The sequence below is a fragment of the Mastigoproctus giganteus genome, chromosome 12, assembly GCF_048544385.1.
Source record: "Mastigoproctus giganteus isolate SK-2022 chromosome 12, ASM4854438v1, whole genome shotgun sequence".
In the NCBI taxonomy this organism is placed as follows: domain Eukaryota; kingdom Metazoa; phylum Arthropoda; class Arachnida; order Uropygi; family Thelyphonidae; genus Mastigoproctus; species Mastigoproctus giganteus.
Window position 1 is genome coordinate 81509583 of NC_143586.1, and position 24673 is coordinate 81534255.

A 24673-nucleotide genomic window follows, 5' to 3' on the forward strand; every position below is an offset into this window, starting at 1 on the left:
ATACACACACTGCTTAGCTATAAGTGGAGAAATGGTCAGTATTATACATACTCATCACCATATACCACCCATCTTTGGAATTTGGTTGTATTTTTAGATTTAATTTTTATTTATTTATTTTTTTATTAGTTACAAAATGCTATTTCTTAATTTAGTGCTTCTTGTCTATTTCAGTATTATATCTGAAAATTTTTTTTGTTCGTTTTCTCCACTATTAAGAATTAAACAAAAATGATTCACTACTGTATACAATTTTTGGTCACAATGGTGACACTAAAAATGAAATGTAAAGTGAACTATAACTTTTGAAGGAAAAACCTGTCACTATAAACATGAAAACTGAAAATCTATGGCAGCTAAAGGACGAAACTTAGGTTTGGGCCATTCTACAATTAATATGATGGTAAAAACAAATAATAACAAATATTAAAAGGGGATTAACATTCAGCACACTGTAACACACACTGACACTGTTTTAATATTAGAAACATCTAGACAGGAGTGCAGTATAACTGCACTCCCCCGTCTAGGTGGTCCTGCATTACTTCTTTAACCAGGGATTCCATTATTTTCCCTGGAACAGAGGTTACACTAACAGGTCTGTAATTACTGGTATCCACTTAATATACCAAAACCTTTATTAAATACCCAAAAGGTTCAGAGGCCATATAGCCACATACCCCATGAGCCTTTATTTGTGCTATCCACAAATACACACACTGCTTAGCTATAAGAATAAGTGGAGAAATGGTCAATATCATACTCATCACCAATTCCTACAGAATTCCTCATGTGTGAATGTAGATGCAAAATACTCATTCAGTTTGTTAGCTACCTAAGCAGGAACAGTTGAACCATCAATATCAAGTGGACCAATTTGATTCATTGCATTCCTTCTAGGGTTAACATAAGTGAAGAAGTCTGTGCCATTTTTCTTTGCATCCTTTGCCAAAGATTTCTCATAATCTGCCTTCACTTGACCAACATTTGTGACTTGATTACAGATAACTTATAACTACCATAAGCTGTCGCCTAATAATTTACATGCATCTTTCTTCTCTGCCACGAGTCTCATTAGTTCATCTGACAACCATTTGGGCACTGGTTGTCAGACAACCATATGGTTCATCTGACAACCATATGACAACAACTAAGAAATACCTTGAACAGTATTTCTTAGTTGGTATGAAAACCCTAGTAGTTTCCAAGATTAATTCCCTGAATGCCTCCCATTTAGAATTTGCTGCTGGTAACATCATCAGTTGCTCCTACTGTATGGAATTTAAAAACTGTCTGAGACCACTGTAGTCACCTTTACGAAAGCAAAAACCCTTCCCTTTACCTCTTCACCTCTGCCTCTGATGGTAGTTACATTTTTGAGTAAATCCCACATCAGTACACTCTGATCACTGCCATCTTTTATCTGGTGGTTCCTTTATCTGCAGATTCTTAATGCCTAAATGATCACTACTGATAATCAGATCAAGAATATTACTCCCTCTGGTTGCCTCTTGAATATGCTGCTGTAGAAAACAATCATCCATTAAATCTACAAAAGTCCTGCTAGTGTGCGAGTGAACAACCACAATTTCCAGTCAATATCTGGAAAGTTAAAATCTCCCATTATAGGACATTCTGCTTTACCGGCCCACTATTTCTCTGTACAGCTGCTCGTTGTACTCATCAGAGCCATTATGTCTATAACACACTCCTACTCTCATTTTTGCTTCCCCAGTGCTTATGTCACACAAAACTGACTCAACATTTGAAGTCTTGACCAGCACTTCTAATTCATCAAATTTATTTACTATACTCTTACCACTGGTGTACATGCAAGTATACATGCACCTGTTCTTACTCTTAGTTACCCTAACATAGCCCATATATTTACTTGTTCCATTATGACTCCCAAAGTCTTTGTTTCCAAGCTGTTCATTCCAATAGAAGCAGCGCAAGAATCACTTTCACCTCTGCCTGTGGCTACTGTTAATCTTACTGTGAATCCCGGCCCCGCAAGCTAGCAGTTTTCCGACCCACCTAACACTGCCTGAATAGTATCAGAAAATATTCTTACACCCTTTCTATTTAAGTGTATTCCATCCCCATAGAAGCACTCTCTAATATTAACAAGCACAGACCACACTGAAAAAAATTCTACCCCATGAGCCTTGCACAAAACCTCCAGGGCTGAACTGATTGATAAGGCTCTCATCATATACTCCTTTCTATAGTGTCTGGGCAGAATTGCAGACACTTTCAAATTTAACCCTAATTCGAGACTTTTTTTAACATTGACCTGTACTTAAGTAAATCTGCAGATCTCTTACTCTTAAGGTCATTAATACCAATGTGTATAACAACATCACCTTTTGTGCCCTTAAAAGATGATATCTGCTCTACAGTGTCATCAACTTTTGCCCCTGGCAGGCATACCCTGGTCCTATTCACCTAACTGTTTTTTTTTTGTGCAATATATTTTCCAATTTTGCCTGACAATAGTCACCAACAATAACTAGCTCCTGTGCAACCAGGGCATTCTGCCTTGATGACTGCCACTGTGTTACCTGATGCATGATGCATGTGAGTGAGCTCTGCCATTAAGTTAGGCAACTGGGAGGTTAATGGGCCTCCCAGTTTAATTCCTTTGAGTGCATCTACCCTACTCTACAAACTCTCCTCTCTTAGACACCCATCAGAATACCAAGTTGCCACCTAATTTCTTCACACTCTCTGCACCTAGAAAACAGAAACATCTTCTTGGCTAGATCATGTCTTGTTCCAGATAACTCCACAAACATTTCACAAGTTGCACATTTTTTTAGGCTGTGACGCATTGGAGAATAGTCCCCTTCAGTTCTCCCCCTGGGCCACAGCATTCCCGTTATTGTGTGCCCATTGCTTTGCTGCTCTTGTCTGGGGCACGATTTGCGTTTAAATACAATTTAATTGATTAACAATGAAAATTAATAAATTTAATTAATTAATTGACAATACTACACTAAGCTAATAGATTCCTAAATGTAGTGATACGTACTGCGCTATCTAGTTTTATGTTATACCTTATGCTATGAAGTTCGAGATACATATTATGCTATAACATTATGTTTGTAAATTCTAAATAGTTATAATAGGTAATAAATTTAACTATCTATTGCTAACCTACGTGAATCGAACTCTGAAGCGACCTATTTGGGATACTATAGTCACCAACAATATCAAGTGGACCAATTTGATTCACTGCATTCCTTCTACGCCAAATCATCAATACTAAAGCTCTACGAATGCATCTGATGTGACTGATCACACTCGTTAGCTTCAATTTCCTCCCCGACAGATTCTCACAGGAAATACAGTAGACTTTCAGAATAATGGCACCTTCAGGGATTCAAGGTGCTGCTATTTCGATTTTTCTGTTATCTAGAAAGTTTTATTTGTAATATATTTAATGCAGAAATAATGGGGCTAAATAAGAAACAGAGAGCTTAAGAATGCAATTTTATTAACTGCACATAAAAAGCATAAACAAGTTGACAATCCAATGTTATATTCTGTCATTAATTCACTCCTGCTTATGCTCCATTCTATTTTCTTTATTATATCAAGTTTGGTCTGCACAGGTAGCACACAGTGGTATCATCACCGTCCTCCCCATACCAGGTGGAAAGGCCTGGGTTTGAATCCTGTCGATGATGCAAGTAACTTTTATGGGCTTTTTTTTTGAGACCAACTAACTCCGTAGCTGAGTTAGTCAGTCCCAGGCATAGATAGCAAGGTTTCAAGGTTTTTTACCCCCAGAAACTGGAGGTAAAAAACCTTTCATCCAGCAAAACAGGCAAATCGACCAGAGAATACATGCAATTTACAGACAATACACATGGGTATATGAATTAACTTTCCGGGTGACACCCTAAAGTAATAGTTTGGATTATATCAAGTTTGTCATAAGCTTTAATGTTGTTCTTCTTTTCTTCTCTGTATGAGATTTATTAACTTTAGGAGCCATAGTGAGGGGTTTTTAATTTAAAATAAATGTAAAATGGTGGTATAAGCTGTGATATCAGTACAGAATTCACTTTGAAAATTGTGAAAGTAAACAAATACATTAATCACGTGACTTGCCGTTTTATTTTTTCGCCACTGCAAGACATCTACGTGGTATGTAAACATTCGATCTCAATGTGCTGTTATTTCGACAGTCTACTGTATCTTCAAAAACTCAGATATGTGCTTAAAAAGTTCTCATCACCCTCAGTTTTCAAACAAAGTTTTTTTTAGCCAGCGAGTCATTGATAGCTGGAACAAGTTGCCTCACAGGTAGTTGAGGCAGACAGTTTTGAATAAATTCAAAGGTCTACTGGATAATTACCTGTGTGAGGAGGAAAGCATATAATTTGTTTTTTCTTATCTACTTGGTTTGGGTTTCTTCTCCCCCACAGTGCAGCAAAAGCTTGTGGCTTCCTTGTACTATGTGGTGAATACTATTACTATATGAAATCTTCTTAACTAAAAACAGTTTGACTTTAATCCCATCTTCCTTAAAATTGGTGGGTGTTACAGCAGTATGGCTGCCATATTTGAATTCAGAAACATTGAATCTACAAGAATCACCCTGAATTTTAACAGGGAGTGAAAAAAATGTGTGTTTTTTTTTTTTTTTTTTTTTTTTTGCTGACTAGTGTCATCTAATGACTTTAACAAACTTCATCTATGCTGCAGTTGCTTGATCAGGGAACAGACTTGCATTCAGCTGCTGTACTCAAAGCAAGTTTCAAATGAAACTTGTCTATGGGAAAAGCAGGTAAAGAAAGAATATTGTAGATGAAGCACTCAATGTTATGTTTATTGCTGTGCAGTGTTTGGGGGAATGAACGGGCAATACAGTGCATGTACAAAAATGAAATATTCTTGGATCATATAAAAATCATTGCTTTTTCCTGTTTTTTCGTTTATTAATCATGAATTATTACTATCTGCTAATGTGTCCGAAATGTATCACAATGGATACATGAACTAACTTTGTATACTTTTTAATATACTTCTTAGAGTATACAGCCAGGCCTCGCATAACACGAGTTCGATTAACGCCTTTTTTCAGTTACTGCTATTTGAAAAAATTACACCACTTTTCACTTTACGTGATCCAAATTTCCAGTTAATGTGATTTTTTTTATTATGCGATAGTTGAAAAAGATTTGAATTGCGCGTTAAGCTTACCACGTGTCGGACAGGCAATAACCAAACGTTTGCCTGCTGCCCGCCTCGGTGTGTTCCAACCATCGGAAGAAGGCGTGTTACTTGTTTGTCTCCCACTAATAAAGTCAACGCAGACATGTATTTAAAAATTTGAATTTTTAAATGCAAGTCTGCGTTGTGTATTTTATTTAAAAATTCAAAATTTTAAATGAGACAGATGAAAATGTTACCACAAAGGAGATAGCGGTAAAAGAACTAGATGAAATCTTTCATATCGCAGAAAACCTCAAACAAAAGGTTTGAGGTTCTCTGCGATATTTATTTCACCAGGGCCCAGAGAAGATTGTTGTTGGCTAGAGACGATTGATGAAAAGAGAAAGTCAACACTGTTCAAATATTCCCGCAAGTCATTTTTTCATTGTGTATTTTATGTCAGAGGTTCCCAAACTTTCTCGGTTCACAGCACCCTTAGTGTCTCAGTAATTTTTTCACGGCGCACCCAGATCAAAAGAAATACCTAACAGTTCCATTTAGTAGTTAGGTCCAAACAACTAAGAAATGTTGAAACTGTGAACTACCTCGAGCTAGTAGTTCGTGCGGTGTCCAACAGATGTCGAGTATCGCTGTTTTTCCCTAGAAAATTTAAAATATTCTGCGGCGCACAGTTTGGGAACTGGTTTTATGCAATAATTTAACTTCATAATTATTTTCATTATCTTTTACATTGTATACAGTTAAAAAGTTATTTAAAAGGTATTTTTAAAATTCCTTATGGATATTCCAGAAGGTCAAGGAACAATTATAATTTTTGCTATTGATTATTATATTCGATTAACGTGTTTCCATTAATTCGCCCTGCGAGCACATTGCGCTCGCAGGGCGAATTAATGGAAACATATTAATCGAGGCCAGTCTGTATTTGAGTGACCTTTTATTAATGGATTGCACTTGTCAAACAATTTTCACGGCAGAATTAAAGCATTTTTAATATTCAAATGAAAAATTTGAAAATTAAAAATGCTTTTTTATACTTTTTATTTTCACAAGAAAACAATTTTTATTAAATCTGCTTAAAAAATAAAAACATAAACATAATATAAAAACATGACATTATTAGTCTGTTCCATTTTTAAAGTTTATAGGATTATCAAGTGCACAAAAATTCGGTATTATACCTAACCATATTTTTCTGATTAGAATATATCAGAACGAGAAAAAATGTTTTGAAGCTAATATTTATCATTACAAATCTGAGTAGTACCAACCAGCTGTATAATATAATGCTGAAAGTTGATATAAGATAGCAACAGTTAATACTGAAATAAGTAATGTGTAACATGAATGCTTATATGTACTAAAATTGCAATATTTATATATTAAAACTAACTACCTGCTTTACATATTGATAGGCACATCTGGAGCAAACAACTATCAATACATAAGTAAAGTAATTAGCATATTACTGTCTCTTTCTGTCCTCTTCACACCAGTATGAATAATAAGTAAGCCTAATGATCAAAATCTTCATTCAACAGTTTCTGGATATGGAAAATATGCCTACTAATATGAAATATTAATCAATATTTAATTTATATCATTTGGATGATACAAATTAATTACTGATTATAATAATTTTGATATAAACTGGAATAAAGAGTGTTTAGATTACTGAATAAGTAAGGCTAAAAATTTTATTTTTAGTATTTTTTAGTCTTACTTATTCAGTAATCTAAATTTATAATTATTTTTACTATCATATTTATGTTATATATCTAATTTACATAAAGTAATAATATGCCAGTTATATGGCAAGCCATGTAGGTAGGAAAAAATAAACCAGTACATAACCATAGCAACAAAAGAGGGGGAAATAAATCGAGTAAGGTTGTTGTAGACAGAATATGTTCAAAAAATAATTTAAAGAATTGCCAATTAATATAAATTTATAAATACCCCAATTAATCAAAATTTAGTGGCGGTGCCCCTTGATGGCACCAAGTCCAAATATCGCTAAATTATAGTTTGGAAACGTAAACCAGCCATGACATGGCCATTGGCAAAACAAAAATAAATAAACAATACACCAACCACTGTGCCCAGTACCGGCCACAAGCATGTTCAACCAGTTCTGTCAAACACGGCCCCGTGCTCAATTGGTCAAAACAACATTGTTGATTAATGTATTAAATATTATTTTTATTTAAAATTTTTGTTCAGTATAATATAAAATTATTTAATTATTTCTTAGTTACTGTAAAATTTTAAAAATTAAAAAAAACAACACTCATATAAGTTTTGCACAGTACCCCAGGGCCCTGCAAACAATTCTTGAATAGTGCCCCCACAAATTTTGGGGCTGGCTCTGACTGTGCCCCATCTGTTTGGAAGGCTAACAACAGCCATGGAATCTCCACATTTTGAACTTTGAAAAAAAATCTATGTACTGACAAACACTAATCAACCTACCAATGAAACAGATTTGAATAATGGTGGCACATGTGTTTGTTTTACTACTGCTATCATTTTAACAGTAGAGAAACACTGTGTGTGTGTGTGCATGCAACCCACCTGCCCTGTGGTACACTAACAGTGGTTTGAGTTTGCAGTCACCGGCAGCATTTTTCCTCAGCAGAAGAGTTAGCTGGTACTTTGCTGCCTTGTACCCAGGCCTTTTCTTTTCCTCCATAATATACGTGCAAGCAGGCATTTTTTTCCAAAACAAGCCAGTTTCGTCTACATTAAAGGTGTGTTCTGGCTTGTAATCCTCATTAACAATGTCTCACAAGAACTCTGGATAATGTTTGGTAGCTTATTTATTTAACATGGTAGCTAAACAAGCTCCCATCTTATGGAATGCCAACTGTTCTTTGGATATCCAGTTTTCTCTCTGAAATCTCTCTCTGAGAGAACCATTTAATCCACAGTTTTGCTGATAACACATTGAATCCCACCTTCCTATTTGAAAAACCTTGCTCTGACAAACAGCCTCAACTTCTTGAATATCCACCACCAATTCCTTAAATGCTGTAACTCCAGGTAATTCTCCAATGGCACAAAGATAACTTAGTTAATTTCAGTCCTTCTAAAACTCATTTTATCTCTCAAAAAAGGGTCTACTGCTCTTGTGCTCACTTTAAATGGCACTCAGATTTCTAGACAAGATTGCATACCTCTATTAGGGATTACCCTGTTTTCTAATCTCTCTTGGAATAGTGCATCAAAATATTGCTTCCTCTGCATTTAAAAGCTAGGTTTTCTTTTTTGCTCTCCATGTAACTTTTCTCCTAAACAGCTATTCACCTTGTACGAATCTCAAATTTGCCCTGCCATGAAGTATTGTTCTCGCATATGTGGTGGTAACCTATATCCCCACAAAAGAGGGCAGTAAGATTAATGACCCATCTCTTACAAAGTCTCTCATCTGTCTCTGATGTTCTGTTTCTGCTGTATGCTTTTCTATAGATTCTGTTCTTCTGAATTGTCATCTCCAATTCCCCCATTCATCAACAAACAAAAGTCCAAAAGTGTACCACAACCAGTAAAAATCCATTTACTGTATAATTTCAAACTCACAGAACCAACTTTCTTCTTCCTCCTCATTTATCCCTTCAACTTCTGTTTTCTGGAATAACCATCCTTCAGAGGTATTTCCTGAAAACTACAATATACAGAAATTCAAGTCTAATGTTAACAAGTATCTTCAGTCTTCTCAACCCAATACTATAGGTTCCAATACCTTTTGTGTTTTCATAAAAAATAAATAAAATTCAATTCAAGTATGATATTCTGCAAAAAATCTGTATATGATGCAGAAAAACAGATATTAGTTTAAAAACTCAATATACATGAATTACTGAAGGGCACATATTATTAGCCAATCCAAAAGAACTATAGGCCTGAGAAATATGTACAACTGTAATGATTAATGTGTCCTGGCTGAACTCTACCATAATCTCCAGGAAAATAAGCATCATGTACATTATATATAAATATTATTTATTTGATTAAAATGATAAATTATTTGCTTTTTGTGGAAGATATTCACTTAAAAATCAAAAATATGAAATACACCCATTCTACTACCTAATCTTTTTCTTGGAAGTCAATTCCTTGGAAAGTGAATGGAACCGAGTTTTACAATTCAGTACTCTTCCTGACATCAACCCATGGAAGCTACATGAATATCCTAATAGAAATTGGATGTTCAGATGTTTGAATACTGCATGCATACAATGGTTGGGTTTTCTGCAGCAATCAGAAGAAATATTGTGATCGCAAACTGAGTCCAACACAGAAAGTAATAAAAAAATTCCTTGAAATATTTCACTCTTGGGGCAGCAGTAGAAAGCCAAGAAGCATTGTTCAACTACCTAAACATTCAAAAATAATTAAGAAAAGAATACGGTCGAAGAATTATTTTTAAGGAGATCATGCAATTCTGATTTGTATAAATTTCTTAAATGACAAAATATGCACATATAGGAACAGGCTTAATAACAGAATATGTGAAACAAAAATAAAGTGTAGGTCTCCACTTGATTTAAAAAATATAAAATAAGATGATCAAATATTTAGCTGAAAGCTATGAAAATCTACATACCTTAGCAAGATGATGCCTTAGAAATTGGTTTTTAGAATCGCAACCCCATGTCTTAAATTCTTCATAATTCATTAGTGTAACATTAGTGTCTCTATTAGTGTAACATTAGAATAAAAATAATTTAAACTGAAATTTAATAAATTAATCAAAAGTTATTACTAAAATTAACCAATATATACACACAGGGTGTCCCATAAAATCTGCTCCCTTGAAAGAAGCTGACAATTTGACAAAAAAACAGCAGGAAAAAAAAAAAAAAAAAAAAATGTTACAAATCATGGGTTTCCAATCTGAAGTGCTGGAATTTTTTTTACATAAGACAAGTAATAACCCTCTTGATATATCAGTGAAAGAGGGATTTGTTTCAAGAAGAGGGAGGTGCAGTACTAAAGGAATGACATAGCAAACAAAATCAACGTTTTATTTGCATTTTATTAAACTTTTACAGAAATAATATTTACAAATCCACACAACAGACTTACAAACCACAAGGTCTGTACAGTACTTGTACAGTGGTTGTTTTATACACATGTATGGTTTGTCCACTTGTTACACTTTTCCACTATTGGCCACACTGAAACATTATTTCTAAACAAATACAAGAGTGTAATGGTTTCATTCACTATTTATCTTGCCTGAAGTACTGCTTCTGTCTACTCTGGAAGCAATCTCTCTTTTGCTATCATTTCAAAGTGGAAACACTGCTCACTGCTGGCATCTTTTACTACTGTATGCCAAGCGAGTAGCATCATAATGGCTTGTCCTATGTAAAAAAATCTAACACTTTATATTGGAAACCTGTGATTTTCAACAACTTTTCTCTCTTTCACTTTCTGATATTTTGTCATATATCTGATTTCTGTGAAAACTTGTGGACTCTTCCTGTTATCAAACTGGTCTAGATATTCAAAGTAAAAAAGAGTTCAATATAACTTGCCATCTTATTTGTACATAGGTAAATAGCTACATCAAAATTCATTTGATAAAGCTTTAGATATCCAGCTCTGCCATGCTGTAAACATTCTTCACATAATGTCTCTTCCTTTTCCATCTGTTAACAAATCAATTGCTTTAATTAGTCACCAAATTTAAACAAATAAAATTTATACCAAACTGTAACAGTACAAATAGCAAGATATATAATAAAAAATAAATAAAAACTTGTAATGAAAAATTTATTGAATGCATAAATTATAATTCTTAATAACACATGAAAATACAGAATGCTTATTCAATGCCTATTTTGAAATTTAATTCTTGCATTCAACAGCAAGCACACCAAACAAAAAAAGAAGGGAAGTAATTAAATGATCTTAATTTTCAAGTCCTAAAGGAATTCAGCTGCTTACTGCAAGAATTAGAACAGAAAAAAAAAAAAATCCCTCTACAGGGCAAGTCAAATTTATGTATAAACACTTTGATACACTGTATCTCAGAAGGTTGGAATAAACAAGTCCTTTTTGATTCCAAATACATCAGTTACAGAAATCAGTTGCATTACAGAAGTTACATTAAAATGTCTTCAGCAGAACACATATACGAACATCATTTCTCAACAGCTTGACATATAGTGGTACATATGTTAACTATAATTTTGGCTGCTTCCTGTTGTATCACTGTTCACAATTCCTGCAGTGTTTATGGATTCTGACTGTATAACTTCTTTTGAAACTACATACTGAAAATCACCAGCTTCACTGTTCTGAATCACATGCAAGAGTCAAGGCATAAAACTATTAAATTTTTATGTCCTTTAACATTCTCAACTGACTCAAACACAATTCTCAGGAACAGTCTTACTGATCTCTTTGGTAAGCCATGTGCACAGAAAGTTGAGGGGAGTGCAGTTACAATACCTTGGGGAAAATTCAAAAGCATTCCACACTTATCCATTGTTCGAGTAATTCAATATCCAGATAGGCACAAACAGAGAGAAAACAGGGAAAGGACACTGTTAAAAGTACACTGTGGTATCCAGAAACATGTTTTTTTTTGCAGGAATGCTATCATTCATTGCCAATTAACAATTCAAGACAACTCTGCTCAGTAACAATATTAATGAATCTGTAAGGTCCGACTGTCCCATGAGAGTCTCATCTTAACACTGTTCCTTGACAGGTTAACATCTTTCTGTAGAGCAAGGTGAGGACTGTTACTGAAGTAGTAAACACAGTTGACATTTCAAATGATTCAAAATTACTTGATCTGATTTTATTATTACATCCTGAAAATAATCAGCTTCACTATTCTTCTGAAAGTACCACTCACAAAACTGTGCTCACTGATCAGGACTGTCATCCTGAATTGCATGCAACAGCTAAGGCACGAAGAACTTTATCCTCATAATACTTGATGCAAACATAGGTGTTGGAAGCATCTTACTGACTGATGATATGTACACTTAACAGCTTGGATGTTTTCAGTGTCTTAATGTTTTCTCACACAGCTTTCCTTACTGATGTGAATGGCCCATATTCTTCAACCTTAACACAAAAGTGAGTTATTGTCAGAAGTGTTGGTACCTTTCTCCCATACTGATATTCCCAAATATTCTAAATCCTTGTACTTCAAGGATTTAGATTTTGATTCCCCACTTCAATGGGTCACCAAGTTAAGCTGTAACATAATGAAAACCTGTAACTTTTTAAAATCATAACTGTTTATTTTAGCTTTAAAATGGTTATTCTGTCTATTATAAAATATGGCTATTTAGTGTTATAAGCAATTCTGACTTGCCCTAAGACACACAATCATAAGATAAAAAAATTACATATCTCAATTATCTTCACCTAGACTGATCAATTCATTTTAATAATTAAACTTATATTATCTACTGATGTAGCATTCTTTGCAGTAAAAATAATATTCAGTTTTAAGCATCTTCAGAACTAATCTGTTTACCTCTAATGTGAATATGAATACTAACTGTATGAGCAATTGTCCAAGCCAAGTTATGCTTGAATGTCTGTAGATTGTATTTTTCAAGAAATGCAGAAAGAAGCTTGTTCCAATAAACAGAAATAGAAAGAAATAAATGAGGAAGAGGGAAAGTTAGTTCTGAGTTTCAACCTGAAAAGTTTGTGGAAGTTGACTAGTACATGTTAAAGCTGGTTGGAAAGAAAGAGGCAGAACTGCATATGCTAATTCATAAGAACGGCCCCATGGAAATATCCATAGAAAAGCCATACATCGGAAACTAAACATCTGGTGATAAGATGCAGAGCAAGTTTGTAAGAGAGGTGATCATTAACTAACTTGATTACTCTTTTTGAACAGAGTCTAGCAATTAAGGAGACTAGGGGAGGTATCCAAAATGTAAGAAAAAGGTTCCATTATAGGACAGTTTTCTGATTTGTACAGTGAAAAATCCAGCAATCCATTATCCCAAGATCATTATCTCCACCCTACATAATCAACAATTAAAATTGTTGATTATGTAGGGTGGAGATTTCACTTAAGAGCCATACATTTTTAAGGCACTCCAACAACAAAGAAAATGTGCCAAGTCATGGAAATGTCTAATTGCTATTCATGAGCAAGATTAGTGACTCATTGGTAATAAATGGTGGGTTGCTCAATTTCTAAGCTTCACAATTCGTACAAAAGGCATTTGACAATAATTTGCTAAACACATTTACTTTTGGTGAATGTCTTTAGAGCTTTGAATATTGTTTATTCAGTATTCATTCAAAACTGCACTGAGCATATTATATTTTGAAAGATTAAATAATTATATTTCTATTGTACTGTGTATTATACTTTACCTACCTATCTCTTGAAAAAAAGGCTACACTTGTACAGTACTATGTACAATAAGTTGCAGTATATGAAAGTAGCATTTTTCACAATTTTTCCCCCCCAAGATCCAGCAAGGATGAAGTCCTGAGGTTGCTAGATTTAGGAAGTTAGACTGTATAGAATTAGCAGCTATTTTTAGTTAGCAGAAAAGTAATGCTAATAGCAAAAAGAGAAAAACCTAGTTTTTTTTATAAAGGAAGGAAGAGATATGGTAATTCAAAATAAGGTTGAAAGTAATGGTTATCCACAGTAAAGATGTGATTTTGTGTAGAAATTAGTGTCAATGAAGCTGAAAATGGGACAGCAACTCTTGTTTTCAAAAAAAAAAAAAAAAAAAAGGGGGGGGGGCCAACAGAGTTTTAGAAGGCTCAAGTTAAAAAAAAAGTTTGCTTCTCATCACTGGAAAATTCCCTAGAGATCAGAATTTAACCCACCATAATTTGCCTGCATTTTAATGTCATGCATTGCCTGACACACAACAATATTAAAAGATTATAGTGCTGCTGCATATGAATATTTTTCATTAATTTTTTTCTAACCCTACTTGCAGTGAAAGTCTGAAATATTAATTGGGTAGCCACAGTAGCATTTTTTTTAAATTACTTTGTAAACTAACTGGTCACACAGGTTGATTTTCACATCTTAATCTTTAGTTTATAATAGAGCCCACATATGAACATTTAGGTAATGTTTTTTTTTTTTTTTTTCTTTAGAGTATACATACACACCATAGCTTTCCAGAGTACTGTGTCATGTTCCAAATGATTTTCTTTCACTGAATATATTGATGTAACTGATTGGTTAAAACACAATTATTATTATTATTACTACTAGCCACATTGTGCAAGGAAGCCTAAGGCTTATACTGCACCAGCTGAAAAAAATTTCCGAGTTACCCTGAGAGAGAGAGAGAGAGAGAGAGAGAGAGAGAGAGAGAAGTAGAATGGAATCATTAAGAAAGAGAAGAATAATGATATCCAGCTCAGGACCCTGGGTGTGCCAAGCCCATACTCACCAGATTTGAGCCCCTGGTTTAGTAAAACATAAAAAATTTACATTTCTTTAGGTGCTTCATACTCTAACAACTTCTAGACACTTTCTCTTTGAAAGTTAATAACTGATGTAATCAATTTCATCTGGCTTTGGTCAAGCTGAAATTGATTACGTCAGTTATTAATCCCAACCAGATTTTAATTATTCAATACCCCCACCCATTTCGTTCTTTACCTTTAAGTTGTTGGTAAATGCATCAACTGTAAATCACTTCCTTTGTATACTTGTTTTTGACCTGAAACATGGGAAATGATGTACCACTGCATTTACCATAAACTTAATGATGTGGAACAAAATAAGTGATGGGTGGAGCATTGAAATATTAAAATTAGGTTGGAATGTCAAATTATTTTTTGGGACATAGAAGTGTGTTGGTAGCAAAATCTGGAAAGTACTGCTATACACACTATAAACCTAAATTATAATAACCATAAATGTAGTAGTTTCAAATAAAAACACTTAACAGTCTTAAAAAATGTATACTTCTCTACATGTCCTCTTTAGTAACTGCATCCACATATCAAAATTTCTTATTGTACCTCCCCCCAGTTAACAGTACTATATACATTGTAAAAATAAAATTAAACTTTATAGTGACGATACTTATTATAGCAGAATGTGCTATATAAGTTTAAATAATTTAAATAGCATTCACAGATTTACAAAGCAACAGCACACAAACTTCATGAGAAACTTAAAATAAATGAATTTTCAGAAAAACTCGATTCCTCAGACCTTGTTCACAAAACATATATTACATACATATTACACCCACCATACTACCCTACCTCCTTACCTAAAGCTCAAGTATCTGTCTGCAGAGCTTGAAAATCACAAAAGTACTCACAACAAGGTGAAACATTTTTGACCATTAATAATCATCAAAGGAAAATTAGATCACTCTCACAATTAAATTTTTAAATTTAGTGAAATATATTTATATGAATTAAATTTATAAATGAAAATTGTGCACTGTTTAATTTAAATTTTATCCAAAAATATATAATTTACTTTGAAACTGCCATTCATAATGCTGTTAGAGCAATTTGGGAAACTAGCAAAATAATAGGTGGTTGGTTTCAAGCTTGGTGCCCAAAAATTCAAGAGTCTGAATTTGAATCTTTCAAGGGAGTATTTCAAATAAAAATTCAGAGATCAGTCAGAATCTTAAATACCTTTTTTTTTTTTATCTGCAATTTGTGGACTTTTAAATGTGGGCAACCGTTTTGAATGGGAGCTGGTGGTAGATCTGAGCAATTCTTGAATGACCTGATTTTGCAATTATCATAGCAGTGAGGATATGTTATTTCATCCAACTGCTTGGTACTCTATACAGCTCCTCCTAAGTGCAGAATAGCTAATACACTGAATCTTTTCATTCCAGATTCAACAGCAATTTTTATTCTGCCCAGCCTAATACAGCGAGTGGCCACCTTATTAGATACACCTAACTTCTCGTGAAATGAAGTGCTGCTTCAGTAACAGCATCAAATGTTCATACCATCAAAAGACCATGAATAAAAATGCACAGTGTACAGCTATTTCATAAAAAAAATATACTTTGGCCAAAGCCAGAGGAATGAGACCGATTAAAACAGAAATACCAAATAACCAGGTTATAAACTACTGACTAGTGCAAAATAGCTAATACACTAAATCTTTTCATTCCAGATTCAACAGTAATTTTTTTTCTGCCCAGCCTAATTGAGTGGCCACCTTATTAGATACAACCAAGCACAGAAACCTATTGTTACTCCTCTTACAGTCATTTGGATCTTACTAGGTTCCCATCAGTGAAGAGACAGATGAATCAGAAAGACCAAATGAATAAGATATTGTTACACATCTTTATAAATATCTGGATGCAACCATTTCAACTCAAGGTGACTGAACTGTAAGACATACAATAGAATAAAAATAAATATGGGGGAAGGGACCAAATGAATCAAACACAAGTAACTAAAGAAACCAATGAAATCTGCATATCAAACAGAACAATGAAAAATGTTTAAAACAACAGCATACTGTGTGTTTTTATTCATGGTCTTTTGAAGAATTCAATTTTATTTGGCATAAATTCAGCTACTAATAGCATCATCTCTAATATAATTACAGTACAACTGTACATTAGTACTGTGATTATATTAAGAGAAGCTGAAGTTTATTTACCTAACATTTGGTTTAATATATATATATATATATATATATATATATATATATATTTTTTCATTCGATTGTTTGATATTCCTGCTTTAGTGCATCTCAATCTCCAGGTTTAATCTAAGGTATATTTAGTTAAGTTTGTACCATGTGATATAAAGCAGGTGGGCGGATGCATAGGGTTGCTGTATGTTTGTAATTTAGTGTGAGAATGGAAAGGCAAAAGACAGGCAATTTGAACATGGCATTGGTGCCGAACATGCCAAAAACACCCAAGATACACATTAATCCCAAAAACAGCAATCCTTATGGCTTGAAGATATTGAATTTCGATGTCGTCAAACCATACAAATTAAGAGGTGAGTACCGTAAAAGTCAATGTCTTCAAACTATCTATATGGATGAAGGATGAGTACCATAAAAAAGCATAAGCTCTAGTAAATGATGAAAACAACAGTACTATAAGTTTAGGTTTTTTGCTATATTATAAATAATATAGCAAAAAGAACTCATTAATTCAAGAGGCCAATGGAGGCTAGCAAGATTTGTACAGGGTAACAAAGGCTATATTCAATCAAATAACAATCCAGTATAAGCAGAAAACAGAGGCAACAGTGGTAAAAAAAAAAGGTCATTTCAGAATGCATACCCCATTGTACTTGTTGTGTATGGAATATTACAGCTAATAACTGAACTGGGTTCTTGTCAACAAAAAAACAAGAAGGCATGGTTATAGTAGGCTTAGGAACAGCACTACAGAGGACTGGAAAAATGTTGTATGGTCTGATGAATTCCAGTTTGTGCTGATTCATGCTAATGGGGGGACCAGAGAAGGGCTGGTTCGTTGGTTTGTTGGTTTTTTATGGCATAAAACGACATTATATTGCACCATGACAGATTTTAAAATTCAAAAAAGATGAGTAGTTTGGTAACCTTTAAAAAGGTTACCTCGTCAAAAGATCACATATATACATATCAATAAATAAAAATCAGTATATGAGTAAAAATAAACTGAATATTTCATACAAGTGTATATATATTAATCACTTTTAAAAAATTTAAAAACTGCTGACATATGGTCATTGTTGCTTAAAATCTGACTGAGTATATATGGCTGAGTAAAAGCACTAAAATAAGCATTTATAAAACGGGAACGGTTGGATATAATATGTTTTACAGATAAAACAGTGTCGCATTGCTCACGCATTGGAGAGTCATCAGCCCTCAGCAGAAAGGAGTGTGTCAGATGACTGCGTCCTATGCAGAGCCAAGATATAACAACTTCCTCTTTTTGGTTCCTGAGCAGACTAGACTGCCAATGTTCAATTACATTGTTTGCAACCTGCCCATGCCATGAGTGTTGCCATTGGGATAACAGTTTCTTGAGTACTAATTGCCTGTAGTCTGTATAGGGAAGAGTTAAAAAGGGTCACTGATTTGGCAGATTTGCCTGCCAAATCATTTCCTAAGATCCCAATGTTTAGTTTTTTTTTTTTTTTTTTTTTTTAGGAGCATTAGCAACTAAGGCCATATTGCTCCGGCATATGCGGTGGTCATTCCCTGACCTTTCCGCATCCTCCGTATTTGGTGGTGACGGGCTCGAACCCCGGTCTAATCAAGAAGCGTGTGCTACGCACTGTTACTCCTTCCCACCTGGCTACGGAGGCGCCGATCCCAATGTAACTGGGGATTCAGCAGAAAAGAACATCAAATTTGAATTGCGAAAGGAAGTGCAACTTCTGCTGTATCCAGGACAGGACAGGATGAGGATTAAACATCATTGATGATAAAGCCTGCAATGAACTGAGGGAGTCTGTATATATCATACAATTTTTGTGGTGGGTGGTTTGTATATGATCCAAGGCTAGCTCAACTGCATGCAGCTCTGTAGTGAATACACTGCATTCGAGGGAGATCTGCTCAGATATTGTAGTGTCTGGGGAAGACAGCCATTTCTGACTTCGAACCACTTGTATAGACTGGCAAGAAGTCAGAATGTTCAGATCGGTGAACTGAAAAGAGCTGCAAGTAAACAGAAAATGGAGTACTGTCCTTTCCCCAGTTATTAAGGGAGAAGTCGCAAAGTGGAACATGAGCATGCCAGGGAGCACGAGGTTGCCTGGTGACAGGGTAACATTGTCTAATGTTGCCCCGTCATGTCCAAATATCTGAGTAGCCTTTGGATTTGAATACTGAATGGATAATTGGCAGTCTGGCGAGTATTGTATAGATTTTCCCAACGTGGCTCAAAAACAGGTGTCCAAAAACTGGTTTGGTCTGGCAGGGATTTCAATTCCAAAGCACACTGTAGATATATTTGCTTCTGACGAAGCGTTAACAAAGGTTCGTTTGCTCAACATAGAGACTCTGGGCAGGAAATGTGCAAAATGCCGGATGGGTGGATGGGATCCAGCTATAGGAGTATACTGAGTCTAGCGGACGCATGCACTTGGGATCCGTAGTCTAATTTGGAACACACAAGTGCACAATAGAGGCACAATAAAGTGCATTGGTCAGCACCTCAGGAATCAGAAGAGACTGCGCGTAGGATATTCAGCGCTTTCGTGCACTTCATGCGTAGTAGACGAATGTAGTAATCGTGGCATGTGATTCAAGAAGACAAGCATATGAGCTTATGTAGCATCAGCCAAAAAAAAATTCACACAACCATTCCCTCTAAATGTTTGTCCAGTTCCTCCTTAAATTTATTTAACCTATCAATTTCCACAATGACATATGGAAGTTTGTTCCAGCAATTAACCACCCACTGGCAAATTTCCACACATCTATTCTATAGCTATCTTTTATCAATTTGAATTTTGCCCCCTTGGGTTCGTAATCTGAACAAGTGGAAGAATCCCATCAGAATTCAGTGTGCTCAACCCATTCAAGGCCTTATACACCTCAATCAGATCACCTCGCAGGTGCCTAGTCTCCAGCCACTGCAATTTGCAGAACTTAAGCCTCTCTTGGTAAGAGGATCCCTTCATTCCCCTCACCAATCTTGTTGCCCTTCTCTGTACATGCTCAAGCAAATCTACATCCTTCCTAAAATGAGGCCTCCTTTGCTTGCTATCTGAGCAGGATCATCAACAGTTGAATCATTGATATCAAGTGGACCAATCTGATTCATCCCCTTCCTTTTAGAGTTTATATAAGTAAAGAAATCCTTGCTGTTTTTCTTAGCATCCTTTGGCAAAGATTTCTCGTAATCTGCCTAACCTCCTTTGTGACTTGATTACAGACCAGTTTATATCTGCCATAGGCTTCTGTGTCGCCTGATAATTTATATACATCCCATGCATTTTTCTTCTCTGTCACGAGTCTCAATAGTTCATTTGACAACCATTTAGGCCTAAACCATGAACAATATTTCTTAATAGGTATGAAACGTTTAGTAGCTTCCATGATTAATTCATTGAATGCTTCCCACTTAGAATTTTTTTTTTGTTAATTGTTGGTGCATCGGCTTCTGTGGCCATAATGCATCTCCCAAAGTTTTTGCATTTTACTCTGATACAAGCCCGAGGCGGGATTCGAACCCGCAACCTTTGGGTTGCCAGGCAGGCACTTTACCCACCTGGCTAGTCCAGTCGGCTGACTTTGCTGTTGGCAACATCAGTTGGTTCCAGTGTACAGAATTTAAAAACTGTTTGAGGCCACTGTAGTCACCTTTACAGAAGCAAAAACCCTTTCCTTTACCCCTGATGGTAATTATATCTTTCATTAAATCACACATCAGTAAACTGTGATCACTGCCACATAGTGGTTCCTTTATCTACAAATTCTTAATACACGGATGATCGCTGCTGATAACCAGATCAAGAGTATTACCCTCTCTGGTTGCCTCTCAAACATGCTGCTGCAGAAAATAATCATTCAATAAATCCACAAGTCTTACTAGTGTGCGAGTGACCAATCCACAAGTTCCAGTCAATGTCAGGGAAGTTAAAATCCCCCATTATAAGACATTCCGATTTACTAGCCCACTCTATTTCTCTGTACGATTGTTCGTTGTACTCATTCAAGTCATTAGGCCTATAACACACTCCTACTCTTATTTTTGCTTTCACAGTGCTTATGTCACACCAAACTGACTCAACAGTGCACTATCCATCTATATCAACTGGATGCACTTCTTTTGATTTTATGTTTTTCTTAATTAACAGCATAACCCCCCCTCCCTTCCTATTCTGTCTCTCCTTTCTGCACACATTGTACTCCCCAAATTCCAATTGTACATTCCTAATAACTGTGTGACACCACATCTCTGATATCCCAACGATATCCGCCCTTGATGTCTTGACTAACACTTCAAATTCATCAAATTTATTTACTATACTTCTAGCATTAGTATACATGCACCTATTTTTATTCTTAGTTACCCTAACAGATCCTATATAATCACCTGTTTCACAATGACTGCCATCAGTCCCTGAAACCTCCAGTACCCCTCGCTCCAGGCCGCTGCTTATTCTAATAGAAGTAGAGCAAGAATCACCTTCACCGCTGCCTGTGATTACTTTTAACCTTTTAGTCTGTGTATCCCCCCAAGCTAGCAGTTTTCCGACCCATCTAACACTGCCTCAATAGCATCAGCAAATATTCTTGCATCCTTTCTATTTAAGTGTATCCAATCCCTACTTATAAAGTACAATATAAAATAACAATTAGGTAAATAAAACAGCAAACATGTATCGCTTTTTCGGAGCCTGTAATTCACAGCTGTAATTTTTAAAGAGACTCAGCGCCCTCCTGTTGTAGGAATGTCAACTCTTAATCAAACACAAGCCCCAAAAATCTAGTTTCAGGTACTACTGGAATAGCATTCTGCCAAAGTCTCAATTCATGTTCAGTTCAGGGTGAAGGTTGCGCTTGTGGCAAAAATGTACTGGGTTCATCAGGTGGTTTCCGAAGTGCTGAGGGCTTACTTTTGTCATTCTTGGATTTATATTTTTTGGGGGAAGTATGGACGCTGTCCTGTGTCCATTTCCTCCTCGGCAAAGAGTTCCAAGACTGAATCACCTTGTACCTCCTTCTCCTTGACATCCATGTTTTCTTGGGTACTAGGGGTACTTCAACTTGGTCTTTTCTTTGGCAATTACTTTTGTTACTTGTGGAGCATTAGGAATCCCACTGTATAAACTTTAGAGTTTTTGCTTAATTGTTTTAAAGGATAAAAATAAAATTCTGCATGAATTATTTTTATTTATGAAATATAAAATGAATCCATGAGCTTGTGCTGATTTTGCCTGGCGTGTTTGCCATGCTCTGTGACTTGGGGAAATTCGGAAAGGGGGATCCTGGTGGTTGAGGGGCCCAGCTTTAATACACCACTTTAGCTCCTGTTTCAATGTGACGGGTGGCTCTGGATGGCCCAGCTAGGATCAATCAGCTAATGGGTTCACCTGCAACAGTCAACCGTGTCAATGCCATGCCCCTACCCTCATGGTCCAAGGGACAGGATTCAGGCTGGTGGCGGTGTCTGGGTAGCCCTGGCATCCCATTCCCAAGCGCATTTATTGCTTGCTGGGTAGTGGACAGCCCTTTGGGCTCCATGGAGCCCGGGCACTGAACCACAACAAAACTAATATGAATCCTGATAAATATATTTCTTCGGGGGTTGCAACCTGGTCCCTATCTGCAAGTAACAATGAAGAAACAGAAAGCGCATGGCACCTAAGAGACAACAAACTGAAATACATCAGGGCCTGTCCCAAGATTCTTAATCATTCATTTCCAGAGTGGGACCTTGTCAAAGTTACCGAAGAAGAAATCTGCTCTAAACTAAAACCACAGGGAATGATTGCCATTAAGAGAAATCATGCGTGTAAGGATGGGAAACTTGTTCCAACCAGAAACATAATCCTGACTTTAAATTCACCAACATCTCCGATTGAAATTATTAAAGCTGGCTACATCAATTGTCCAGTCCATCCATATGTACCAAATCCTTTAGAGTGCTTTAGATGTCAAAAATATGGACATTCCCAAATGGCCTGCTGTGGAGTCCTTGCATGCACTCGATATGGTGCAAAGGACCACAAAGCAATATCATGTTTAGCTACAAAACTCACCTGTGTTAACTGCCAAGGAGAACACCCAGCCTACTCATGAGCATGCCAGAGGTGAAAAGAAGAAGAAATTTGACTTAAGGCAGAGCTGCACATATCATACCAGGAGGCAAGGAAAATGGCAGGGAGTTGTTCCAGTGGAACTCAGACGACCATGACCATTCCTCCAAAAGAGTCATTCACTCTCATTGCATGCTACCTCTTAATCTGCACAGAAAGATCAATCAGCTGCCACTCCCATATCGCGATACCTCCTAATGCTCCAAAAGTAACAAGTATACAGTGCATTCCGGTTATTTGAGCACAATTAAGCGGCTGCCCCAATTATGCAAAGTTTCACGTAAATAGTTAAAAATACAGCTTTAGGATTGATTTTCTGTATGATCAAATATTGGGGATTTCCTCAGATACAGCAAACAACTTAATAGAAAAGACCAGAATTTGGGAGGAACTTGTAAAGGTGTGACAAATCCATTGGGATGAAAGTGAGCACGGATTGGTTGGCTGATTTTGTATCAAAGATTCTAGTTTTCCCATGGTTTACACCCTCTATGACCACATCATATTTACTTACAGGTCATGGTTCCCTCCGTTCGAAGAATCCTCTTCGAACGGTGGGAACCATGACCTGTAAGTAAATATGATGAAAGAGGATTGGAACCTGATCCTTACTGCACCTGCAGAGGCATGAAGACGTGGGACCATGTACATTTCCATTGCCTATTATACTCACAGGTCAGATTGGACCTACAAACTGCAGTTCACAGAGGCAAATGCAAACATACTTGTGGAAAATGGACTCAAGGAAATAGAAATGAGCGAGGAGAAGAACTCTGCAAAGAAAATAAACTATTCATCACCAACCCACTGTTCTACCACAGATCTCAACATAAGTATACATGGACATCACCAGATGGAAATACAAAAAACTATATCAACTACATTTTAATAAATAACAACTGGAAATCATCCATTCAAAATGTTAAAACACTTAGAAGTACAGATTTTGACACCAACCATGAACTGCTAGCAGCAACAATTAAATGGAAATTTAAAAATACAAAGCCAAAGAACAATAGAGAAACATTAAATATATCACAATTTGAAGAAGACAACATAAAGGAAATTTATGGGAAAACACTATAAGAAAAATTAAAAGATATAAACTATTCATTATCTGTGGAAAATATATGGGAAAAAACTAAACAAATTGGATGCAGCCTTAGAAACCTTGGGACCAAAACCAAATAATCCTTGGATTCCAGCAGAAATTTTAGATGTATGGACAGAAAAAAGACAAATGAAAAACCTCCTAAACAAAGAAAAAATATAAAACCCTAAAAAACAAATTAGACAACCTATGTAAAACTGCTAAAAGGAAATGGCTGGAAGACAAAGCAAAGCAGTGTGAAGAGAAAAATAAACGTCATGACTCTAAGACAACTTACCGGGTTATAAAAGAACTCTAAAACATACATCCCGAAAACACTGACTATGAAAAATAAAAAAAATATAAAAACAGGAAACACACAAGAAATTAAAAAAAATATGGAAAGAATATTACCAAACCCTGTTCAAAGTGGAAGGAAAAATGCTCTTGCCTTAGATAATAGAAGAGATAAAGCACTCTCGATAACAAAAGAAGAAGTTCAGAAAGCAATTAGCCAAATGAAGAATGACAAGGCACCCGGAAATGATGGTATCCAAGTAGAACAATGGAAATTCGGAAGTGATGCAATGTTAAAACACCTCGCACAATTGTTTAATCTAATTTTATTTACAGGGATATACCAGA

At 35.6% G+C, this 24673-nt stretch overlaps 1 protein-coding gene across 1 annotated transcript in view; it reads right to left on the reverse strand.

Moving 5' to 3' along the window:
* LOC150077227 (uncharacterized) overlaps positions 1-24356 on the reverse strand; it is a 99069-nt gene extending 74713 nt beyond the window's left edge. The window contains exons 1-2 of the mRNA XM_090385821.1: positions 24327-24356; positions 10731-10844 (exon numbers count right to left, since the gene is read on the reverse strand). Coding sequence (XP_090241947.1) covers positions 10731-10844; positions 24327-24356 — 144 coding nt within the window. The remainder of the gene's footprint in view (positions 1-10730; positions 10845-24326) is intronic.
* Between the last annotated feature and the right edge of the window lie 317 nt (positions 24357-24673).